Source organism: Telopea speciosissima, chromosome 11 (assembly GCF_018873765.1).
Source record: "Telopea speciosissima isolate NSW1024214 ecotype Mountain lineage chromosome 11, Tspe_v1, whole genome shotgun sequence".
NCBI classification, from domain to species: Eukaryota; Viridiplantae; Streptophyta; class Magnoliopsida; order Proteales; family Proteaceae; genus Telopea; species Telopea speciosissima.
The window spans coordinates 37430298-37452279 of NC_057926.1; the positions used below are offsets into that span (position 1 = coordinate 37430298).

The following is a 21982-nucleotide window of genomic DNA, read 5'->3' on the forward strand; positions in this document are numbered from 1 at the left end:
AACGAGTAGGAGCCATGAGGCATGACCATCAATACAGCCCTTGTGGAGCATGCTAGAGGCATCACCTTCAATACTGCTTACGTGGAACAGAGATAAGAGAGAGAGAGAAATGGGATCTACTTATATTGTTTCAATGGCACTTCCATTAACTCCCGCAAGCCATAAGAGGCAACCTCTGAGCTCTGACGCCTTCATCAAGCCTGTGTTGGTGAGGAGGCCATCGAGGGCTATGCCAAGATACCATCAAGAGCCGATGCAAAGCTTGCAGTTCATGCATCACTGAACGATAAGGTTATCACAGGATTGACAACCGCTACCTTAACAGCTTCTTTGGCAATTCCAGAGGTGGCACTAAAGCTGTTGTATCTCCTTCTCTTAAGAACTTCTTACTCAGCATTGTCGCTGGAGGAGTGGTGCTTGTTGACATATTTGGGGTTGTCATCGGAGCTGCCCGTTAAGAGAACATCCATTATGCTCATGTCGACTGCCCTGGCCACGCCGATCACGGTAAGAACATGATTTCAGGGTTTTGGAATCACCCAGAACTCACCAACACCGCCTAGTCCCAACTCATTGATCTTTTGATGCAAGCCCGTAGAGACAGAGGTACCCTTCAAAGAAATAGAGCCCCCAGCAACAGCAAGTGCCGAGGCCAGAATTGACTCTGCACCTGTGGTTGGGATGATTGACAGCTCTGCTTACTATAATAACCACTATATCTCGTCGGCGTCGGATTTGTGACCTCCATTAACTCCTCAAGTGGGAAATCCCAACCACCATCGTTAACTATTTTGTAACTTGAGACGCCAAGAAACCCGAAGAGGAGACAGGATCATCAGTGTTTAACAGAGTAACAGTGGGTGTGAGTACCAGCAGATGTGGCGGCCCCAGTGGTGGCCAAGGCAGAATGATCGAGAAATCCAAGAAGCCTACAACATCATCAGGTGAAACCAAGAAACCTTTGAGCTTGACGCCACCGTGACTGCCCTCTCGCACTCCCGTCGAAGGTGGGGGCTCTGGTGGTGGTCAAGGGGTCCAATTCCCTGCTCTCCCTGTCGCACACGTATGATGGAGGAGGGTGCCAAGATTGAATGTTGAGTGTGGAAGCTTTTGTGGGACGGCACTGCAAGCGAATCCTAGAGCGATTGGCGGTGGCCATGGTGGAATGGATAAAAAAGCCAAGAAATTTGTGAAATCTTGGTTCAAGAATGGTTTCGCAGCACGAGTGCCATTCCAATTTGCACCAGAAATGGGTTTCTTGGAATGGTTTTCGGCCATTATCATTGAATCGACAAGTTCAACCATCTCTGTGAAGGGTTTGAAAATTCCTTCACGCTTCACAACCAACGCAGCCTGCAACGACGAATCCTGCAATGAAACTTCCACAACGGTTATGCAATCATCGGTTGTGGTCTTCACTGGTACAGCCTCCTCATTCTTTAGGTGGTCTGCGCCATTCTCAGTCTTGACTGGCTGAACACCAACGACAGTGGTGACTGAAATTTTTACAGAAGCAACAACAACTACAGGGGTGAATGACAACACAACCATGGCAATGGAAGAGATCTCTGCCACGGATGCTCCAGATAGTGCCAAGTAAGGTTCAAGATCGGCCATTGAACCAAAATCTTCAACTGCCGCAAGATCAACACTGTAAATCCTCTCTTGCTCCTTGCAGATTGCATCTTCAAGACATGGAAGGAATGCATGATTCGGATCTTGACGTTCTAATGACCGGAAAAGGAGAACCAGCCTGTTGTACTCAGAGAACAGACCCATTGGAAGCACTGTGGAGCTTAAGAATGAAAGAACTGAAAGGATGAAAGCAAGGGAAATGGGAAGGAGAGGATCAATGAAAGCACCAATGTTACGATTCTAGAATCTGGAAAGGGATTCAAGAACCATAGCAGGGGATTTTTTCACTATTTCGAGTAAGTGAGGGACTCCTAAGAAAGGGAGAACAGAGAGAGACTAAACTGTTTTCTTCAATCTTTTCATCCTCAATGAATAACAGGAAATCCCTTTTATAGGGACAATACAAATCTAACTAATTAATAAACACAACCTACAAATCTAACTAATTAACAAATAACTCCATTCATAACAGTCACTCATACCTTCACGGTACAGATGAAAAAGAAAGATAAAGAAAAGTGGAAATACATCGATTCCGAGCAAGAAACACATCGTTACTCCATAAAATTCAAAGCTAGTTTCTGGTCATATGATGTTATCTTTGAGATCTCGTGGTGTCCTACTCCTTCCAGTTAGTCAACCTTTAATGGTAATGTTTTTTATTTTTTGGCTGTTGTCCTTAGTTTTTACGGTGGTGTTTGTCGCTACTTTTCAATCCAAAATTTAGGAGAAATATTCTATCACTGTAACTTCGTTAAAACTTTGGATTCGATTTATTTCGATTTTGTTTTAAAACCCTAGGCTTTTCGTGTTTCTCGTATTAGTATTAAATCATGCTTCACTCATACCTTTACTATACCGAGGAAAAAGAAAAATGAAGAAAAGTGAGAATACATCGATTACGAGCAAGAAACACATCGTTACTCCAAAAAATTCAAAGCAAGTTTCTCGTCCTGTGATGTTGCCTTAAAGATCTCGTGGTGTCCTACTCCTAGTTACTCAATCTTTAATGGCGACGTTCTTAATATTTTGGCTGTTGTCCATCATTTTTGCGGTGATTTTTTAAACTACTTTTCTATCCAAAATTTATGAGAAAGATTCTATCATGGTAACTTTGTTAAAACTCTGAATTCGATTTAAACATTTTGATTTCGTTTTGAAACCCTAGGCTTTTCGTATTTCTATCATTAGTATTAGATCATTCTTCGCTCAAACCTTCACTGCACCAAGGAAAAAGAAAAATGAAGAAAAGTGAAAATACATCGATTACGAGCAAGAAACACATTGTTACTCCATAAAATTCAAAGCTAGTTTCTGGTTGTATAATGTGGCCTTTAAGATTTCATGGTGTCCTACTCCTTTTAGTTAGTCAACTTTTAATGGCGATGTTCTTGATTTTTTGGTTGTTCTCCTTCGTTCTTGCGGTGGTGTTTGACGCTACTTTCCTGTCCAAAATTTATGAGAAAGATTCTGTCGTGGTAACTTTGTTAAAACTCTGGATTCAATTTAAAATTTTCAATTTTGTTTTGAAACCCTAGGTTTTTCGTGTTTCTCTCATTAGTATTAAATCATGCTTCACTCATACCTTCACTATACCAAGGAAAAAGAAAAGTGGAAATACAATGATTACGAGCAACAAACACATCGTACTCAATAAAATTCAAAGCTAGTTTCTTATCATATGATGTTGCCTTTGAGATCTCGTGGTATCCTACTCCTTCTAATTAGTTAACCTTTAATGGCGATGTTCTTGATATTTTGGTTATTCTCCTTCGTTCTTGCGGTGGTGTTTGACGTTAATTGTATCCGAAATTTATGAGAAAGATTCTGTCGTGGTAACTTCGTTAAAACTCTAGATTCAATTTAAATATTTCGATTTTTTTTTGAAACCCTAGGCATTTCATGTTTCTCTCATTTGTATTAAATCATACTTCACTCATACCTTTACTGTCCCGACGAAAAAGAAAAATGAAGAAAAGTAAAAATACATCGATTATGAGCAAGAAACATATTGTTACTCCATAAAATTCAAAGCTAGTTTCTGGTTGTATAGAGTTGCCTTTAAGTTCTAGTGATGTCTTACTTCTTCTAGTTAGTCAACTTTTAATGACAATGTTCTTGATTTTTTTGACTTTTCTCCTTCGTTCTTGCGGTGGTGTTTAACGCTACTTTCCTGTCCAAAATTTATTAGAAAGATTCTTTCACGATAACTTTGTTAAAACTCTGGATTTGATTTAAAATTTTTAATTTTATTTTGAAACCCTTGGCTTTTCGTGTTTCTCTCATTAGTATTAAACCATGCTTCACTCATACCTTCAGTTCACCGAAGAAAAAGAAGAATAAAGAAAAACAGAAATACAATGATTACGAGCAACAAACACATCGTACTCTATAAAATTCAAAGCTAGTTTTTAGTCATATGATGTTGCCTTTGAGATCTCGTGGTGTCCTACTCTTTCTAGTTAGTTAACCTTTAATGGCGATGTTCTTGATTTTTTGGTTGTTCTCCTTCGTTCTTGCGGTGGTGTTTGACGTTAATTTTTATCTAAAATTTATGAGAAAGATTTAGTCACGGTAACTTCGTTAAAACTCTAGATTTAATTTAAACATTTCAATTTTTTTTTGAAACCTTAGGCATTTCGTGTTTCTCTCATTTGTATTAAATCATGCTTCACTCTTACCTTCACTGTACAGACGAAAAAGAAAAATGAAGAAAAGTGGAAATACATCGATTACGAGCAAGAAACACATTGTTACTTCATAAAATTCAAAGCTAGTTTCTGGTTGTATAGATTTGCCTTTAAGATCTAGTGGTGTCCTACTCTTTCTAGTTAGTCAACTTTTAATGGCAATGTTCTTAATTTTTTTGGCTTTTCTCCTTCGTTCTTGCGGTGGTGTTTGACACTACTTTCTTGTCCAAAATTTATGAGAAAGATTCTGTCACGATAACTTTGTTAAAACTTTGGATTCGATTTAAAATTTTCAATTTTGTTTTGAAACCCTTGGCTTTTCGTGTTTCTCTCATTAGTATTAAACCATGCTTCACTCATACCTTCAGTTCACTGAGGAAAAAGAAGAATGAAGAAAAACATAAATACAATGATTACGAGCAACAAACACATTGTACTCTATAAAATTCAAAGCTAGTTTCTTGTCATATGATGTTGCCTTTGAAATCTCGTGGTGTCCTACTCCTTTTAGTTAGTTAACCTTTAATGGCGATGTTCTTAATTTTTTGGTTGTTCTCCTTCGTTCTTGCGGTGGTGTTTGACATTAATTTTTATCCAAAATTTATGAGAAAGATTCAGTCACGGTAACTTCGTTAAAACTCTAGATTCAATTTAAACATTTCGATATTTTTTTTGAAACCCTAGGCTTTTCGTGTTTCTCTCATTTGTATTAAATCATGCTTTACTCATACCTTCACTGCCCAGAGGAAAAAGAAAAATGAAGAAAAATGGAAATACATCGATTACGAGCAAGAAACACATCCTTACTCCATAAAATTCAAAGCTAGTTTATGGTCGTATGATGTTGCCTTTGAAATCTCGTGGTGTCCTACTCCTTCTAGTTAGTTAATCGTTAATGGCGATGTTCTTGATTTTTTTGTTGTACTCCTTCGTTCTTGCGATGGTGTTTGACGTTACTTTTCTATGCAAAATTTATGAGAAAAACTTTGTCACAGTAACTTCGTTAAAACTCTAGATTCGATTTAAACATTTCGATTTATTTTTGAAATCCTAGGCTTTTCGTGTTTCTCTCATTTGTATTAAATCATGCTTCACTTATACCTGCACTGCCTTGAGGAAAAAAAAACTGAAGAAAAGTGGAAATACCTCGATTACGAGTAAGAAACACATCGTTACTTCATAAAATTCAAAGCAAGTTTCTGGTCGTATGATGTTGCCTTTGAGATCTCATGGTGTCCTACTCCTTCTAATTAGTCAACTTTTAAGGACGATGTTCTTGATTTTTTGGCTATTTTTCTTCGTTTTTGAGGGGGTGTTAACGCTACTTTTCTATCCCAAATATATGAGAAAGATTCTGTCACAATAACTTCGTTAAAACTCTGGATTCGATTTAAATATTTCGATTTTATTTTGAAACCCTAGGCTTTTCGTGTTTCTCTCATTAGTATCAAATCATGTTTCACTCATACCTTCACTACATCGAGAAAAAAGAAAAATGAAGAAAAGTGGAAATACATCGATTACGAGCAAGAAACACATCGTTACTCCATAAAATTCAAAGTTAGTTTATGGTCCTATGATGTTGCCTTTGAGATCTCGTGGTGTCCTACTCCTTCTAGTTAGTCAATCTTTAATGGCGATGTTCTTGATTTTTTGGCTGTTCTCCATCATTTTTGCGATGGTGTTTGACACTACTTTTCTATCCAAAATTTATGAGAAAGATTCTGTCATGGTAATTTCGTTAAAACTCTGGATTCGATTTAAATATTTTGATTTTATTTTGAAACCCTAGACTTTTTGTGTTTCTCTCATTAGTATTAAATCGTGCTTCACTCATACCTTCACTGCACCGAGGAAAAAGAAAAATGAAGAAAATTAGAAACGCATCAATTGCGAGCAAGAAACGCATCAATTGCGAGCAAGAAACACATCATTACTCCATAAAATTCAAAGCTAGTTTTTGATCGTATGATGTTGCCTTTGAGATCTCGTGGTGTCCTCCTTCTAGTTAGTCAACCTTTAATAGCGATGTTCTTGATTTTTTATTGTTGTCCTTCGTTTTTGCGGTTGTATTTGACGCTACTTTTCTATCAAAAATTTATGAGAATGATTCTGCCGCGGTAATTTCGTTAAAACTCTGGATTCGATTTGAACATTTCGATTTTGTTTTGAAATCCTAGGCTTTTTGTGTTTCTCTAATTAGTATTAAATGATGCTTCACTTATACCTTCACTGCACCGAGGAAGAAAAAAAAAATAAAGAAAAGTGAAAATACATCGATTCCGAGCAAGAAACACATCGTTACTTCATAAAATTCAAAGCTAGTTTCTAGTCGTATGATGTTGCCTTTGAGATCTTGTGGTGTCCTACTCCTTCTAATTAGTTAACCTTTAATGGCGATGTTCTTGATTTTTTGGTTGTTGTCCTTTGTTCTTGCGGTGTTGTTTGACGCTATTTTTTTATCCAAAATTTATGAGAAAGATTCTATTACGGTAACGGTTGGGAGTGACCCAAAATACCTTGTCCAGATCCCGGCTTGGACGAGGGAGCGATGCTCGTTGGCTGGTGTGCAATAAAGAATTAAAGTTGCACCTTCCCTCACAAGGCGTCTTTTGGGGGATTGACAAGCGCTTGGTCTTACAATTGGTATCAGAGCAGGTGGTCTGGAGTTCGAGTCTCTCCAGTGCTATGGGTGTTCTGTTATTGGGAGTGCATTTGGGGGAGAATTATTGGGAGTGATCCAAAATGCCCTGGCCAGATCCCAGCTCAGGCGAGGGAGCGATATGCGCTGGCTGTTGTGCAATAAGGAATTAAAGTTGCACCTTTCCTCATAAGACATCTTTTTGGGGATTGGCAAGCGCTTGGTCTTACAGTAACTTCGTTAAAACTCTGGATTCGATTTAAACATTTCGATTTTGTTTTGAAACCCTAGGTTTTTCGTGTTTCTCTCATTAGTATTAAATCATGCTTCACTCATACCTTCACTCCAGCGAGGAAAAAGAAAAATGAAGACATGTGAAAATACTTTACTCTCCTTTTGGCAATCAGAGCAAGAGAGTCATGCAAAGTAGCCGATTAAATATAGTGTTCAAATTAAGTACGATTCCTATGAATTGTCTTTTATCAACACCAATCTGAATGTTAACTCACTTAGATTAATTTTCCTTCCCTATAAAGCATATTGTCTATTCAGGAGATAAAAACTTGATAGACCAAGCATCTCAAGATTCCTCTCACTAATCCCGCCAATGCTCTCTCATTTTGGCTTTCTAGGATAGGCAATGGATTTGGGAGGTGAGAGAGAATAGGAGATAAATATATCCTAAAGTAAACTTCTTTGCGATTTGCGATCAATAGTATCTATTAAACAAAATGGGATACCCCATGAAATACCACTTGGGATTAAAATCCAAAACCCTAAAAGGCATTAGGTGTAGATGATCCAAATGTATATAAAGATACATTCAATATCCAATATATAAAATCGATGTGAAATTACCAACAATTCGATGTCAGATATATGTACTCCCAATCCCCAAAAGAAAAAGATTTGGAACATAAAATTTAGTGCATTTTTCAATCAGTCTTCTAAGTTTGGAAACTAGAAATTACCGACGTATCTCTTTGAAATTCAAATGACAGAACATGAGAGACTATTAAGAATACCAAGAGAGTGTTGCAAGTGTGTTCAGAATAAAATTGAAAGAATTTTTGTGACCCTGATTCACCCCCTCTTAGTGTCAACCTGGGAATATCACATTATACAGTCCTAGTAAATATAATAAAAGGTAAATTACACATGAGGTGCCCTGAGTTTGATAAAACTAAATTTAAGATGCCTTAAGTTTTAAAACTGTTGTTTGGGATACCTAAGGGTGTCAATTCTATACCGATACCATATATCGAAACCGGAACCATATAGTATATCCGTATTACCATACAGTATACTGAACACAATCGGTACGATATCGGTATGGAAAATGATACTGTACTTGATACAGTACTGTATCGATATGGAGGTTGATACCGTCGGTACATATCGATACGGTACCGAATTACTGAATACCAATACCATACCGTATTATAATCATATATACTCATATATATACTCATTTATATGTAAGTATATATGTATTATATATATATATATATATACTAGTTTGGGTGCACGTGGTTTAATTTGTAAGTTGTGTAAGAGATAATGTCTGTAACAAATTAAATGTATTTCAATTATCTAAAGCCATCTCTTTTCTTTTAATTAATTTTGATTCCGAAAGTGTGTGATTTTATAGTAAAGTTACATATGGCAATGCACATGTGGTCATTTGTTAGTCGTTGAAGAAGAAATGTTTGAATAAACGAAATGCTAGCTCCATTCACAAAAAAAAGTACCACATTTGTCAAGTAGTCTAATTTTTTCACATAGGAAATTAAAATTAAGAGTACTAACTTTATGTCAAATAGGTCCAGTTGGGTGCCTGACGAGGTAAAACCCCGCAACGGTTAAGTGGTTTTTTTTTTTTTTTTTGATAGAACAAACAAATCTTTAGACTCATGGGCATTGTTGTGTAATTGCACTACAAGTATTCATATAGTCCAGTCATGTGACTGGCAAATTTCTATTTTATTAGTATCACTTAGTTCATTCAAGCACAATGTTTAGCAAGTAGTTGGTTCAGCAACCAAAGTCCCACATTTGAATACTTAAAAAGATAGACAATAACTTCTCTTTTAACCAAAGAAGAGAGGTGGGGAGACAGAAAGAGAAAACAATTTCTAGTTGTTATCTCATTCAAGTATATTGTTTAGCTAGTAGTTGGTCCAGCAACCAAAGTCCTACATTTGATACTTCAAAAGATAGAGAATAACTTCTCTTTTAACCAAAGAAGAGAGGTGGCGAGTAAGACAGAAAAAGCAATTTCTAGTTTTTATCTCATTCAAGTACAATGTTTAGCTAGTAGTTGGTCCAGCAACCAAAGTCCCACATTTTATACTTCAAAAGATAGAAAATAACTTCCCTTTTAACCAAAGAAGAGGGGTGGGGAGCAAGAAAGAGAAACCTCGGCCCTTCATTCTTTTAAAATTCTTAACGGATGAATGATATCATGGATTAAGCGGAATAATAGACAGAGATCAGTAGGTACAATTCTACACAACCAATTTTGCAAGGGTAATTTTGTCAATTCACCTCTTAATTTTAACACTGTTAATCATGAACTGACGGAATGGGCTTATTTGTTACTGTTACAAACCTTAGGGGGGTACACAGAATTTTTCAAAACTGGGGGATAAAATTATCCTTTCGTCAAACCTCAGAGGTGGTATGTGTAAATTACCCATAATTATAAGTGATAAATTTTCTTGAGGTAATCTTTGTGTCTATCATTGCTTTTCTAACCATAAAAAGCATCAAAATAAAAATGGACCTGACTCCTACATGGCCAATTTTGATTGGTTTTATTGACCAAACTATGGTTTCGAGGGAAAAAAAAAAAACAATTAAAGAATATAAGAGAAAAGCTTTTTTTTTTTTTTGTTTGGCTTCGCAGTCCATATAATCAAGTCATAATCCAGTGCTTACTTCTCCCATATTGAAACATTGGATTGGAACCTCGATTCTAAGGTTTTTGGGATCAGATTGCTAGGTTTGGGATCTGAGAAGCTGATTAGGGCACGCCTACCTGGGCATCATGCATCGCATCGCCTGAAAAATTCACCAAAAAATAAGAAAAAACATTGGATTAGGCTGAAATTTTAGCACCAATAAACCCCAAGGTCATTTACTTATATGTCAAATTTCAGCCCAAATGGAGTTGGCAATGTTGCAAAACAAATCATTGAAAATCTGAGAATTTAATAAAAGATTGATGGACTACTGAGGGGGAATGTTCATGGCCATGCATTGGAGTGTATGGCACTATTGAGGGGGACATAAATGATTGAATTTGGATCTGAAATTTGACATGTGTCTATCCAGATTATCTCCTAGGTATCCAGCGATTTGCCATTTAATCCTTCCCTATAGCAGAATAGGTGTCTAACTAGGGACCTCCTGCCAAAATAAAATTTGGAAAAAAATTGAAATAATTGAACACAAAAAAAAAGTATCATTTATAAAAGAGAAGAAAAAGGAAATGAAAAAAGAGAAAATATTCTCATTGAAGATTCATCTCCCTCTATTTGTATGGTCATGCAAATAATATTACAAGTATGAGAAACAAATTCCAGACTTCATCATTAAATTATATCATACAGTTTGGGTATACAATCACATTTAATAGCGCGATGCAATGCGCTCCACAAAATAGGTTAATGTAAAAATTGTACTTTTCCCCCCTTTTCTGGTCATTCTTAAATCTTAACAATTACCTTTAATTTCTGTATGTCACAAAATTCAAGGCAGATTATTCTGCAAATACAAAGAATGCTGTTTTACTATTTCATGTCTGCAGCCCGGGGTGACCATTAGTGTTTGTTTCTGTTCTACACTATATCTGCAAGTGCAATGAGTAATAAAAGTTAGGACAAAAAAGATATTAAATACGAAATAGAATGAAATAATCACATTTAGGGCTTAAACAGACTGAATACAGAAATTTAAGTAATATCCACGCATGGATCCGATAATCAGATATTCAATCAAAATAGCATATATTTTTTCCCCTTCTCTTATCTCCTATACTCATGTTTTTACTTGATTAAATTTCATTTTAAAATTTTTCTCCAAGAATAATCCTCTTGATATGTCATGACCTTAAATTTAAACGGATCTGATACTGATCTGATCAGATATGGCTTTGATCTTGATCAGATAAGATATCAATGTATCTATATCTGTATCTGCAATAAACAGGCCAGATAATAGCTGGTTCATTTACAGCCCTAGCTGCATATCTCCTTGTAAAATGGCAGAATACCTTTTACTGTTAAACCATATATCAACTCACACACTATCGCACCCCACCATTTCTACCATAAAGATGGAATGGGTTTATTTTTTTTTTTTTTAAAGGACAGAATCAACAAGAAGTTGTCCAAAATTTTGTACAACTGATTTTCAATGAATTCTATATCTTTAATCATCAAATTCTATATCAAAAAAAAAAAAAAAAAACACGCAAATCTATCAACTAAGATCCATAAACATAGAAATGATGAGTTGTAAATCTGTATGACAACACCTACTTTCATGAAAAGCTATGCCACCATTTTACATGCAAACAAAAGGAGCCTATATAAATCATCACAATTCGAATATGTAAATGGACTTACCACATCCTTCATAGAAGGTTTCTTGGCGCGTCATAACTTATTTTGAAGATCTTCAACGTTAATAGGCATGCAACCAGACAATTTAACAATAACCAGCAATATATACATGCTGCCAGCCAACAAATCATTACCAAGAGATGAGGGCCACCACCAACAGAACAGACTACCTGACCAGAATTCCTTCAGTCCACCTTATTTCTTGCAGCTGCTTTCCAATCTCTCCGGCCATGTCTTACCCCATTAACTTCGGAAAGGGAAAAACATACTGGCTGCTCAGACAGAAATTTACCGTCTTCCCTCTCTTCAGAAACAAAATCCTGTTCCTGGTCTTCGCTTACAACATTTGAAGCAGGCAACAGAAGTCCAATAGATGCGCTTTCCTGTCCCTCTGATGCCTGGCCTTTTCTTGCATCTTGCTTCCAATCTCGTGGGCAATGAATGCGGGTCATGCACTTATTCATGCCCCCTTTCAATTGTGATTCTAATTGCAATGAAGTTGATTGGCTTAGAAGGTAAGGGCTACTCATATCAGCTTCAAGACGCTTCCGAGCCCTATATCTACGCTGACGTTCTCGATTCTTAAGGCGACGGGCCATGATGTCATTAAGGCCTATTAAATGTTGTCTTTGATCAAGAGGGTTTATCACATAACCCCCTTGCATAAGACTGTTCACACCATACTCATTTGGCATTTTGGATGAGGGCTGTACAATCTGCATAATTGGAATCAGATTAAGGAGCTTCAAGTAAAAGATGGAAATCATACATATTTTGACTTCACTAAGAGGATTTCCATATTCGCTATTTGTAACTTAAATCAAATTCTTGTGGATAGAAAATAGAAACAAGGACAACTATCTTTGAACGGTCCAAAAGAAAATGATCCATAGATGGTTTGCATCATTAAAAATAATTTATTTAAAATATACATCCTATGACCTGACACAATATGAAGCGCTATTAAAACAAATCTTTCAAGGGTGGCAAATTTTTTTACTGACTAGTCAAACCAATCTTGTCAGAAATTCAAGTTTGGACAAAAGTATCTTGTCTGAATTTAAAACCTGCTCAGGTTTGGGTTTTACAATTTATTCGAATTGGAACATATGAAAAAAAAAATGCTTTCCTAAGTTCAAGTATGAGTATTAGCTTAGTTGGCAAGAGCTTTGTATTTTATTTGTTATATTTTGGTTTCAAATCTTCAAAACAACAATTTTGCAGTAATTACAGAAAATATTTCTCTTGAATAGGCACATCTACTGTAATACTGTTTTCTGGAGAAGCACACCTTATTGTACCACAAGGAAGGATTATTCAGCCATTCTGACCATGGGATATGTAATGAAAAGTTTGGATTGATCACGTGTAAAATTCCAGGCCCAAATTCAATCATTTACCCTCCTGTGTATGTACATGCATCCCTCAGTAATCCAAAGCATTTGTGTTCACTCTTTTGGTAATCCCTAATTTTTCAATGTTTTACTTTGCCACATGGCTAACTCCTTTTGGGCTGAAACTCGACATGTGAGCAAGGAACCTTAAGATCTACTAGTCCATAAATTTCAGCCCCATCTGACCTGCCACGTGGCTGAAATAGGTGCTCTTCTGGGCATGCCCGTTGAAAAAATCATTCTTGGTTTGGACCGGGTTTGGGTTGGAGAAATATAAATAGGCATGGCATATTATTCAACCCAGATCCGGATTCATCCAAAATTTTGCCACCCCTAAAATCTTTACTCCCCTTTCTTACAATAATCATGCCCTAGCAACTTTCAATCTGTAGTCTCAGTGGCCACGGGACGAAATTGTTATGCTTTCTAATAGTTACTACTTCAATAGGGAGTATCAGATTTCGGATTCACAGTAAAGATTTCAAGAGGCATTACCTTCTGAGAGTAACAAGTCGGACGGCCTCCAGTTGCAATATCTGCATCATCCTCAGCATCTGTCCCAAAGAATTGAAAGTCACTGTGCTGCTGTTGTGGTTGTTGTCCCATGATGGTTTTAGCCTGAGAAGATTCAGCCTCGACAGAACTTTGACTGCATCCTGCATAGGTGCATTGCACATCATTATATAGAGTAAATTCACAAATATCAATATGAAAGCCTCTGGATTTTACCTTCCTGGAAATTTGCAGTATGTTCATATCCAAATTCAACCGATCTAGTCCCATTCCTAGCTCCAGCAGCCTCTAGGTTTAAGGCACTCATATCATTCCTTGACAAAGGAAAGTCATTAGTCACACATGGCAAACCTGTGAAAAACAGTTCCACAGGTAAAACTGTTTCCCCATTTCTTTTAGCTTTCTCTTCACGTTTGCGAGCCCTGTACCTCTGTTGTCTCATTCTGTTCTTTAGGCGATGAGCTTCTGAATTCATAAAGCTTTTCTCACCCTGGTTAGTCATTAGTAGGAATATCTGAAGCAGGTAGTTGTAATGGTTAGCTAAAACCAAAGTTATATTTTACCAAAGTTGTTATATTTGGTAATCGAATACTAATAACTGCCACCAAAACCCAGTTTGAGGAAAATAAGTTATAAACAGAAAAAAGGAAAAATAGGAATATGAGCTACATTCATTTATAGAAGCACAAGGGAACATAATCCATGTTATAATAATGCAAAAAAAAGTTTTCCGCCATTACCAACCTGAGGCAATCCTAATCATGCATCCAGGTTTAGGACCAGAAGAACAGAAAACATTACCAAAATCTGAAAAAAAGGTAAACAATTGTAACATCAATAACAGCCCAGGAAAAACAAAGAAGAAGAAGAAGAATCTCATAAAACCGAAATGCCGCTTCAGAATAACAATGAGTTTGAATTGCAAGAGCTCAAACAGCAGAATTGGTTAGCTTCTAGCCTTTTATGTTGAATATGGTGATCATAATCAGTCCATCTGGCAGATTAAATTTCCATTACAGAGACTAATTCCTGTGTTTGAATAGATATCAAACTCCACAACATTAGGCAGAGGTCCCAACTCCCTAGTGGTTGGATACCTGGTGTTATTCTCAAGGATGCAATTCTTTGGATGCCCAAATATTTCTACTTGATGTAATATGACTCAAGATGACTGCTGAATCTCTGGACTCTCAATGAGGTAACTGAGCCTAAGAACTGCAAAATGCCAAGCCCCAATTTTAATGTAAATTATCTTACCAAAGAAAACAAAAAAAACAAAATTAATGTAAATTATCAACTTGATCCTATCATGTAACATCCAACTCAGGATGTCTTGACCGTTTTCCTGATTTTCTGAACATTTGAAGTATATGATAAAAACAGACGGCTAATATCATTGGGCGTATAAAATTCAACTTGCAGGAATTCTAGTTGGATTGGCAAATACAGATCAATCCTGGTTAAGTTTTGGCCAATATCTTACTGTTTCTATGTGGTTTCAGCCATAGATGCTCTTTATAAATACTTGAATTCTCAGAAGGTTAGGACAGTAACCGACAATATAATTGGTGGAAAACATTTTACCACTCATTGCTTTTCATCTTTGCATTTTAGATTGATGGATTGATTATAAAGAAATCACATTAAACAAAATAAAAGTTAATAACTTCCACATTTAGCAACTAAATAACCCAGATTTAGATTGAAAATCCAAACCAAATGGGCAGGTTATACAATCACATCAATACAAAAGCCAATAAACAGAGACAATAAAAGAAATGCTGCAGTTGATCATAAATTCCTATCTTCAGGGAGCAAAATCTAAATTAAAAGAAAAAAAATTTATATTGGCAATGATATACAATGAATATGGCCGACATGGGTAACAACCCAAATAAGCATAAAAAAAAATGCATTAAGTGGGGGTTCGGGGCAAAGGGGTATAATTATGAAATTAATCCATGTAAGGAAGCAAAACCATGAAACTTCACCTCAAAGAGATGACCCAAACGAAGCAGCACCGGTTTCTGAAAATACTGAAATGAATGGGTTCAAGCATCACGCGTCACGGTCACAGAAAATAAGCGTATCTTTGGCAATTTCAAATTTGAATCCATTGAAAATGAAAAACCCAAGCATTGGAAAGGAAGAGAGTAGAAGAAAGAGAAATTAGAGAGAATGAATACCTGGGCAAATGATTAGATGTTTGTGTTTCAACCACTTCATTAGCTGTTCTATTTCGCATATGAAGAGAGAGAGAGAGAGAGAGAGAGAAAGAGTGTAATGGTAACGGAGGAACGTTGGAGGAAAATGTGGTTGGATGTAATGGGGGGTAGAAGAAGGAGGAGAGAGTGGAGAAGGTGACAGGGACTCGGACCTGAAACGGCTTTGAGGATTTTAGGGCGAATTTAACGAAGACATAAAAAAACCGAAGCAATGGCAAAGAGAAGCTGCCAAGGCACAAGGCGAAGCCATTGCCCGGTCTTATTATTCCTCTTTTTTCTTTATCTTTTTCAGTTTTTCCGTTCCAAAACTACTTTTCGATTTTTTGAGAAAAAATTAACAATTGCTTTCACAGGTAATCCTAAATTTAAACTTCTGTATACGGTGGCGGCGCAGTTTTTTTTTTTTTTTTTTTTTTTTGGTGGGGAGGGGGTATGCTTGGTGTAATCAAGGTTTGTTACCCGGAACCTGTGACCATGACAAATATACCTTCTACGCACATGCTAGACGGCAAAGAATCCTGTCCAACCGTGGCAAGAGCTGGACGGTCCAACCCCACTAAACGACAGAAAAAATAAAGGTGGGATGGTCAATGTTCTTTTTTTGGTAAGAAGTAAACATTGTTTTAATTAGTCTCCTCCAATGCTACCTCTTGCATCGTTGGTACAAAAAAGGAGGGTTCATTGGAGCAAAGGTTGTTGAGTGAGTTTGCTGATGTTGGTAGTTGACAAAGATTGGAGCACTTAAGTCCATTGGCAATTAACAAATCAGGGAAGGTTGTAGATCTGATAAGCAATATGAGCTAGGTTGCTTCTATATATGATGCTTGATCTTTCATCTAGGGTTGTGTTGGATGCTGATAAGGCATAAATCATCCCACCAATCAGAAGCTGACACATGGCCGAGCCAAGGACAGTTTGCCGAACAAATCGACCCATGCGGGGTCGAACCGATCCGACCACTGACAAATCAGACATTCGGACTTCCGTGTACCGAGCACCCATGCCATGGAGCGCCGCCCTCAGGGCTGACCTCACACTAGTAGGCCGAGCATTAAGGCCACGGCCACCAGCGGGGCCAACCACTTAGGCCGACCACAAGGGTCGACCACCGAGGCCGAGCCCTCCACTGAAGCTACCTTAATGGCCTGCTAGAAATCGCGGTGCCATGTCAGCACCACCCGAATATCGCGGGATAAGGATCGAGCCACGATCTCATCACGCTACCAAATCACACTACCATTAAGACTCTTACCTTAACAAGAGTCCGACCCCGAAAATAACTCTCCACTTTGCGCAACGGGATAGAGCCTTCCAAGAGAAGAACTCCTACCATACGAGGACTCCTCCGACCACCTCATCTCCCTCTATAAATACTCAGGTATAGAGCTCAAACGCTCAGATCACTTTTTACTAGCTGTTACACTGTTGCACTGGAGACCTGACTTGAGCGTCGAAGATTCCTAGGCTAGAGCCACACCGACTCTCTTGCGCTCACTCGGTTATTTGTAGGCTCATCTGTGGGCGAACCGGGCAGCGAAGGTTTTCACACGCAACAGATTTGGCGCCGTCTGTGGGAACGGCGTCAGCAAGCCATCATCATTTCTACCAACTTCAAAAGCAGGAACAATGGTGCATACGAGATTAGGGCAGCATGGCTCAACTTCCCGTGGAGACGAGCTACAGCCGATTGGGCAGGCGAGACGATCACCGCCCCCTGAAGAATCGCGACAAGGCGTGATCAGAAGACCCCCTCGGGCAGGGGCTGTGCAACCCAGCATGGGCGCCGCAGCCATTCCAATTCCCCCTCCGAAGGGTGGGAATGGTGGAAGTGTGCTGGACACAGCAGCGGATGACCAGACATAGGTCTAGCCAAACCTGAACGAGCTGAGCCTACCACCGCTTCCACCCTTACCGGAGAATCTGGATCTCGAAGCCCCAGCGAATAACCTACAAGTTGTGGACTTGGAGCTGCAGATGCTCCACACTAAAGAGATGCTGCGTACTTTCAAGACCCAGATGGCACGGGGTGGGCTGATGGGTCAACAACTAGTCGTGCCCCCTCCAGCCCCGATACGCTTAGAGAAAGACCCGCGCAAGTAGGGTGGCCGGCGTCGGACCGAATTAACCTGGGCCGCGTCATCACACCTGTCTCCTCAGAAGACTCCCCCTCCACACCCTAGTAGGGGCGCTCGACGGGATGAGCAAGAGCATCACCGGAGCCCGGGGGCAAGACGAGAAATTTAGTCCTGTGGCGTCGGCCGCGAGAAGATCGATATTCTCCAATCGGCTCAAAGAGGACGGACAGCCCGGAGAAAATTGAGAGCGAGGTGAACAACTCTGTGGCAGACAAGACGCGAGGAATGGGGAAAGATCTCGCCATAGCCCTCGGCGCCGAAGCCCTCGTCCCTGAGAAGAGCAACAGAGAAGCCCCCGCGGGTCAAACTTCCAAGTAGAAGGGAGAGCCAAAAAGGGTGGGGCTGACCGAGCCGAGCACGATGGCAGACCTCGACGGGACGATAGTGTAAACCGATCCCAAGTCAAAGAGAAGGACGGTCGACCTTGGCCGAACGAGCAGGATGACTTGGACCTGGCGGAAGAGCCGAACGGTCGAGCACCGGAGACTGAAGTGGAAAGAAGGTTACGAGAGTTGGCCGAGCAGGTCGAAGGATTGAAGAAGCAGGCGACTCCAGACGCCTACTCTCTGGTCGGGCGGCACCCATATCCTCCAGAGATCATGACAGCACCCTTACCAGCAGAGTTCAAGCCACCTCCTTTTGATCGGTACGATGGCACTACGAATCCAACCGACCACATCAATTATTCAACGCGGTGATGACCATGTATGGGGGAACCGAAATAATTTTCTACCGAGCCTTCCCTTCGTCTCTTAAAAGAACTGCCACCTCGTGGTTCTCATGGTTGCCGTCGAATTCCATCACCAGCTTCGGTCAGCTCTGTCGGGCCTTCGTCATGCGCAACCAGAGCAGCATGAAGCCCAAGAAGATGGAGGTCAACCTCCTCAGCGTAAAGCAGAGGTCCGATGAGTTGATCCGCGCATTCATCTCTCACTTCAATAAGGAATCTTTGGACGTCAAGGATTTAAATGAGGCCATGGCCCATACCGCAATGAGCAATGGGCTCACCAACATGGAAATAATCAAGGACTTGACCCGGAAGCTGACCAAAGGCACGGCCGAGCTCTTGGACCGGTGCAACGAGTTTACAAACATGGAGGATGTTCTCCAAGCCCGTAAGGCAAGTGAAAGCAAAGGAGAGAAGAAGAGGTCGGCCACCGATGAGTGGAAAGATGAGAAGAGGACCATGACTGACCGTCGAGCCGAAAGGTCAGACCAAGCTCGAAGTCCTGATTACACCCCTTTGAACATGTCGCGAAAGGAGATCTTAATGGAAATCCAAGATGACGGATACATCCGCCGACCTCGGCCAATACAAGCCGGGTCATCCCGGAACCCCAACAAGTTTTGTCTATTCCACAAAGACAACGCTCACGACATCGAAGATTGCTATCAAGTAAAGCGAGAAATTGAACAGCTGATCAAGGCAGGTCACTTAAAGCGGTACATCAAAGGAGGCCGAGAAGACCGCAGAGGTCGAAGGCCCGAAGGCCACGACCAGAAGAAAGTCGAGCCGAGGTTTGAGAATAGACGAGCCGAGCATGATGAGGATAAAGCCCGAGCCGAGAAGAAAGGCGATGGATCCGGGCCGAGCAATGACAAAGGAACTCCCATATACACTATCCTGGGAGGGCCCAGGCAAGAGTCCACTTGAAAAGCCAAGGTAAATGCATGGTTCATCGGGGTCGGAGAGATGCCGAACAAGAATTCGAAGTCCGAGACAACGATCTCCTTCACTGAGGCCGACCTCGAAGGTATAAGTTTTCCTCACGACGATGCTTTGGTGGTGCAGGTAGAAATTGTAAAGAGACCCGTCCACTGGGTATTGGTCGACACGGGCGCATCTATGGACCTTATGTCGCTAGACGCGTATCGACAATTTGACTTCGGCGATGACACGCTCAAACCAAAAGGTACCTCACTCTATGGGTTCTCGGGGGCCGCTGCCACCATCAAGGGCTCAATCGACTTGCTAGTCACGTTCGGACAAGCTCCATGTCAAGCAACGATCCAAGTCAAATTCATGGTAGTACGGTCGGTGGTGACCTTCAACGCCATACTTGGCCGCCCATCATTGACCGCTCTCCAAGCCATCATCTCGCCGACACAGTTGAAGATGAAATTTCCCACAGAGAACGGCATTGGAGAGATCCGAGGTGACCAAAAAAAAGCTCGAGAATGTTACGCCATGTTTGTCACGCAAAACAAAGGCAACGTCAGAGGAATGGCGATGTGCGTCGAACACCTCCCTGAAGACCAACGGGATGAGCTCACAGAAAGGCGCGGAAGACTTGTGGAAGACCTCACCCCATTCTTCCTCAGCGACGAAGATCCAACAAACATGGTACAACTCGGATCATTGCTGAGCGAGGACCAAAGGAATCTACTCAGGGACTTCTTAAAGGCGATTGCCGATGTCTTCGCTTGGTCGGCCGCCGATATGCCGGGCATACCGAGGCACCTAGCCGAGCACTGACTCCACGTGGATCCGAGCTAGAAGCCGATCTAACAGAAGAGAAGGAACTACGACCTTGATCGGCAAGCCGCAATCAAAGAGGAAGTAGAGAAGCTCCAACGGTCAGGGTTCATCCAAGAAGAGAAGTTCCCGACTTGGTTGGCGAACATCGTTATGGTTTCCAAGCCAAACAGGAAGTGGAGAATGTGCGTCGATTATACCGACCTCAACAAGGAGTGCCCCAAAGATGAGTACCCGCTACCTCGGATTGATCTCTTGATTGACGCCACGACGGGGCACAAAATATTGAGCTTCATGGATGTGTACTCCGACTACAACCAAATCATGATGAATGAGAAGGATGAGTCGTACACGGCATTTCGAACCGACCAAGAAAATTTCTGTTACAAGGTCATGCCGTTCGGGTTGAAGAACGCTGGAGCAACATATCAACGATTGCTGAATTATATATTCCACGAGTAAATAGGAAGAAACATGGAAGTCTACATGGACGACATGTTAGTGAAGAGCTTGAAGGCAGAGCACCACTTGGCTGACTTGGAAGAAGCCTTCGACGTACTAAGGAAGAACCAAATGAAACTGAACCCCACCAAGTGTGCATTTGGTGTGACCTCAGGAAAATTCCTCGGCTTCATGGTCTCTGTCAGAGGCATCAAGGCCAATCCGGTGAAAATCAAGGCCATCCAAGAGATGAGCCCTCCAAGGATGATTCGAGAAGTACAAAGGCTAAAAGGGAGAGTGGCGGCGTTGGCATGATCTATGTCGAGGTCGGGCGACAAGTGCCTGCCGTTCTTCAAAGCCCTTAAGAACATCCGAAACCCAAAGGACTTCATTTGGTCAAACGAATGTCAACAAGCTTTTAAAGAGCTGAAGAAATACTTGGAGAACTCGCCTCTTCTTAGCCGACCCGAGCCAAAAGAAGAGCTTGAAATTTACTTAGTCGCTACCCCAGTGGCGGTCAGCGCGGTATTGGTTAGGGAAGAAGGCCAAGCTCAGAAGCCCATATACTACATCAGCTATATTCTTGTCAACGCCAAGACGAGATACTCCAAGTTCAAGAAAATAGCATTCACTCTTGTCACGGCCACGAGAAAGCTAAGGCCATACTTTCAAGCTCATTCGATCGTGGTGCTGACCGACCAGCCTCTCAAAAAGATATTGCACAAGCCCGATGTGTTAGGACGGCTGATCACCTGGGCGGTCGAGCTGAGTGAGTACGATATAAGCTATCGCCCGAAGACCGCGATAAAAGGGCAAGCACTTGCCAACTTCGTCGTCAAGTGCACAATACCCAACCTCGAGGTCGAGGAAGAGAAGACAGCAAAAGAAGCCAATGCAGAAGCTAAGGCCGACCCGACCTGGACCATGAACGTTGACGGCTCGAGCAACCCTGGAGGAAGCAGGGCTGGGCTGATCCTGGTGAGCCCCGAGGGGTTTCGCGTCCAATATGCCCTAAGGTTCAGGTTCCCAGCCTCGAACAATGAGGTCGAGTGCAAGGCCCTCCTGGCCGGACTCCGAGTCAGCAAAGCCATAGGAGCCATGCAATTGAGAGTACGAGGAGACTCGCAACTTGTGGTCAACCAGGTCAACGGAGACTATAGGGCAAAAGACGAAAGAATGATAGCCTACTTGAGCCGAGCACGGG

General features: G+C 40.6%; 1 protein-coding gene and 1 long non-coding RNA gene across 4 annotated transcripts; both read right to left on the reverse strand.

Annotated features, from left to right (window-relative positions):
- Nucleotides 1–93: 93 nt before the first annotated feature.
- Nucleotides 94–21382, reverse strand: LOC122645640. Its single transcript, XR_006330493.1, has 3 exons — nucleotides 21370–21382; nucleotides 14519–14523; nucleotides 94–227 (listed from the first exon to the last, which is right to left on the reverse strand). It is a non-coding gene; the product is annotated as an uncharacterized LOC122645640 (long non-coding RNA).
- On the reverse strand, nucleotides 11602–16003 carry LOC122645639. 3 transcript variants are annotated; one of them, XM_043838962.1, is made up of 5 exons: nucleotides 15688–16003; nucleotides 13930–14015; nucleotides 13718–13815; nucleotides 13484–13644; nucleotides 11602–12310 (listed from the first exon to the last, which is right to left on the reverse strand). In XM_043838962.1, exons 2-5 carry the CDS (start codon nucleotides 14001–14003, stop codon nucleotides 11780–11782), a joined length of 864 nt encoding a protein of 287 aa, XP_043694897.1. In that variant the 5' UTR covers nucleotides 14004–14015; nucleotides 15688–16003; the 3' UTR covers nucleotides 11602–11779. The 3 variants fall into 3 exon arrangements, with proteins under 3 accessions (XP_043694897.1, XP_043694896.1, XP_043694895.1); XM_043838961.1 differs by having other exon boundaries at nucleotides 13718–14015; nucleotides 15688–16002; XM_043838960.1 differs by lacking the exon at nucleotides 15688–16003 and having other exon boundaries at nucleotides 13718–14396.
- Nucleotides 21383–21982: the final 600 nt, after the last annotated feature.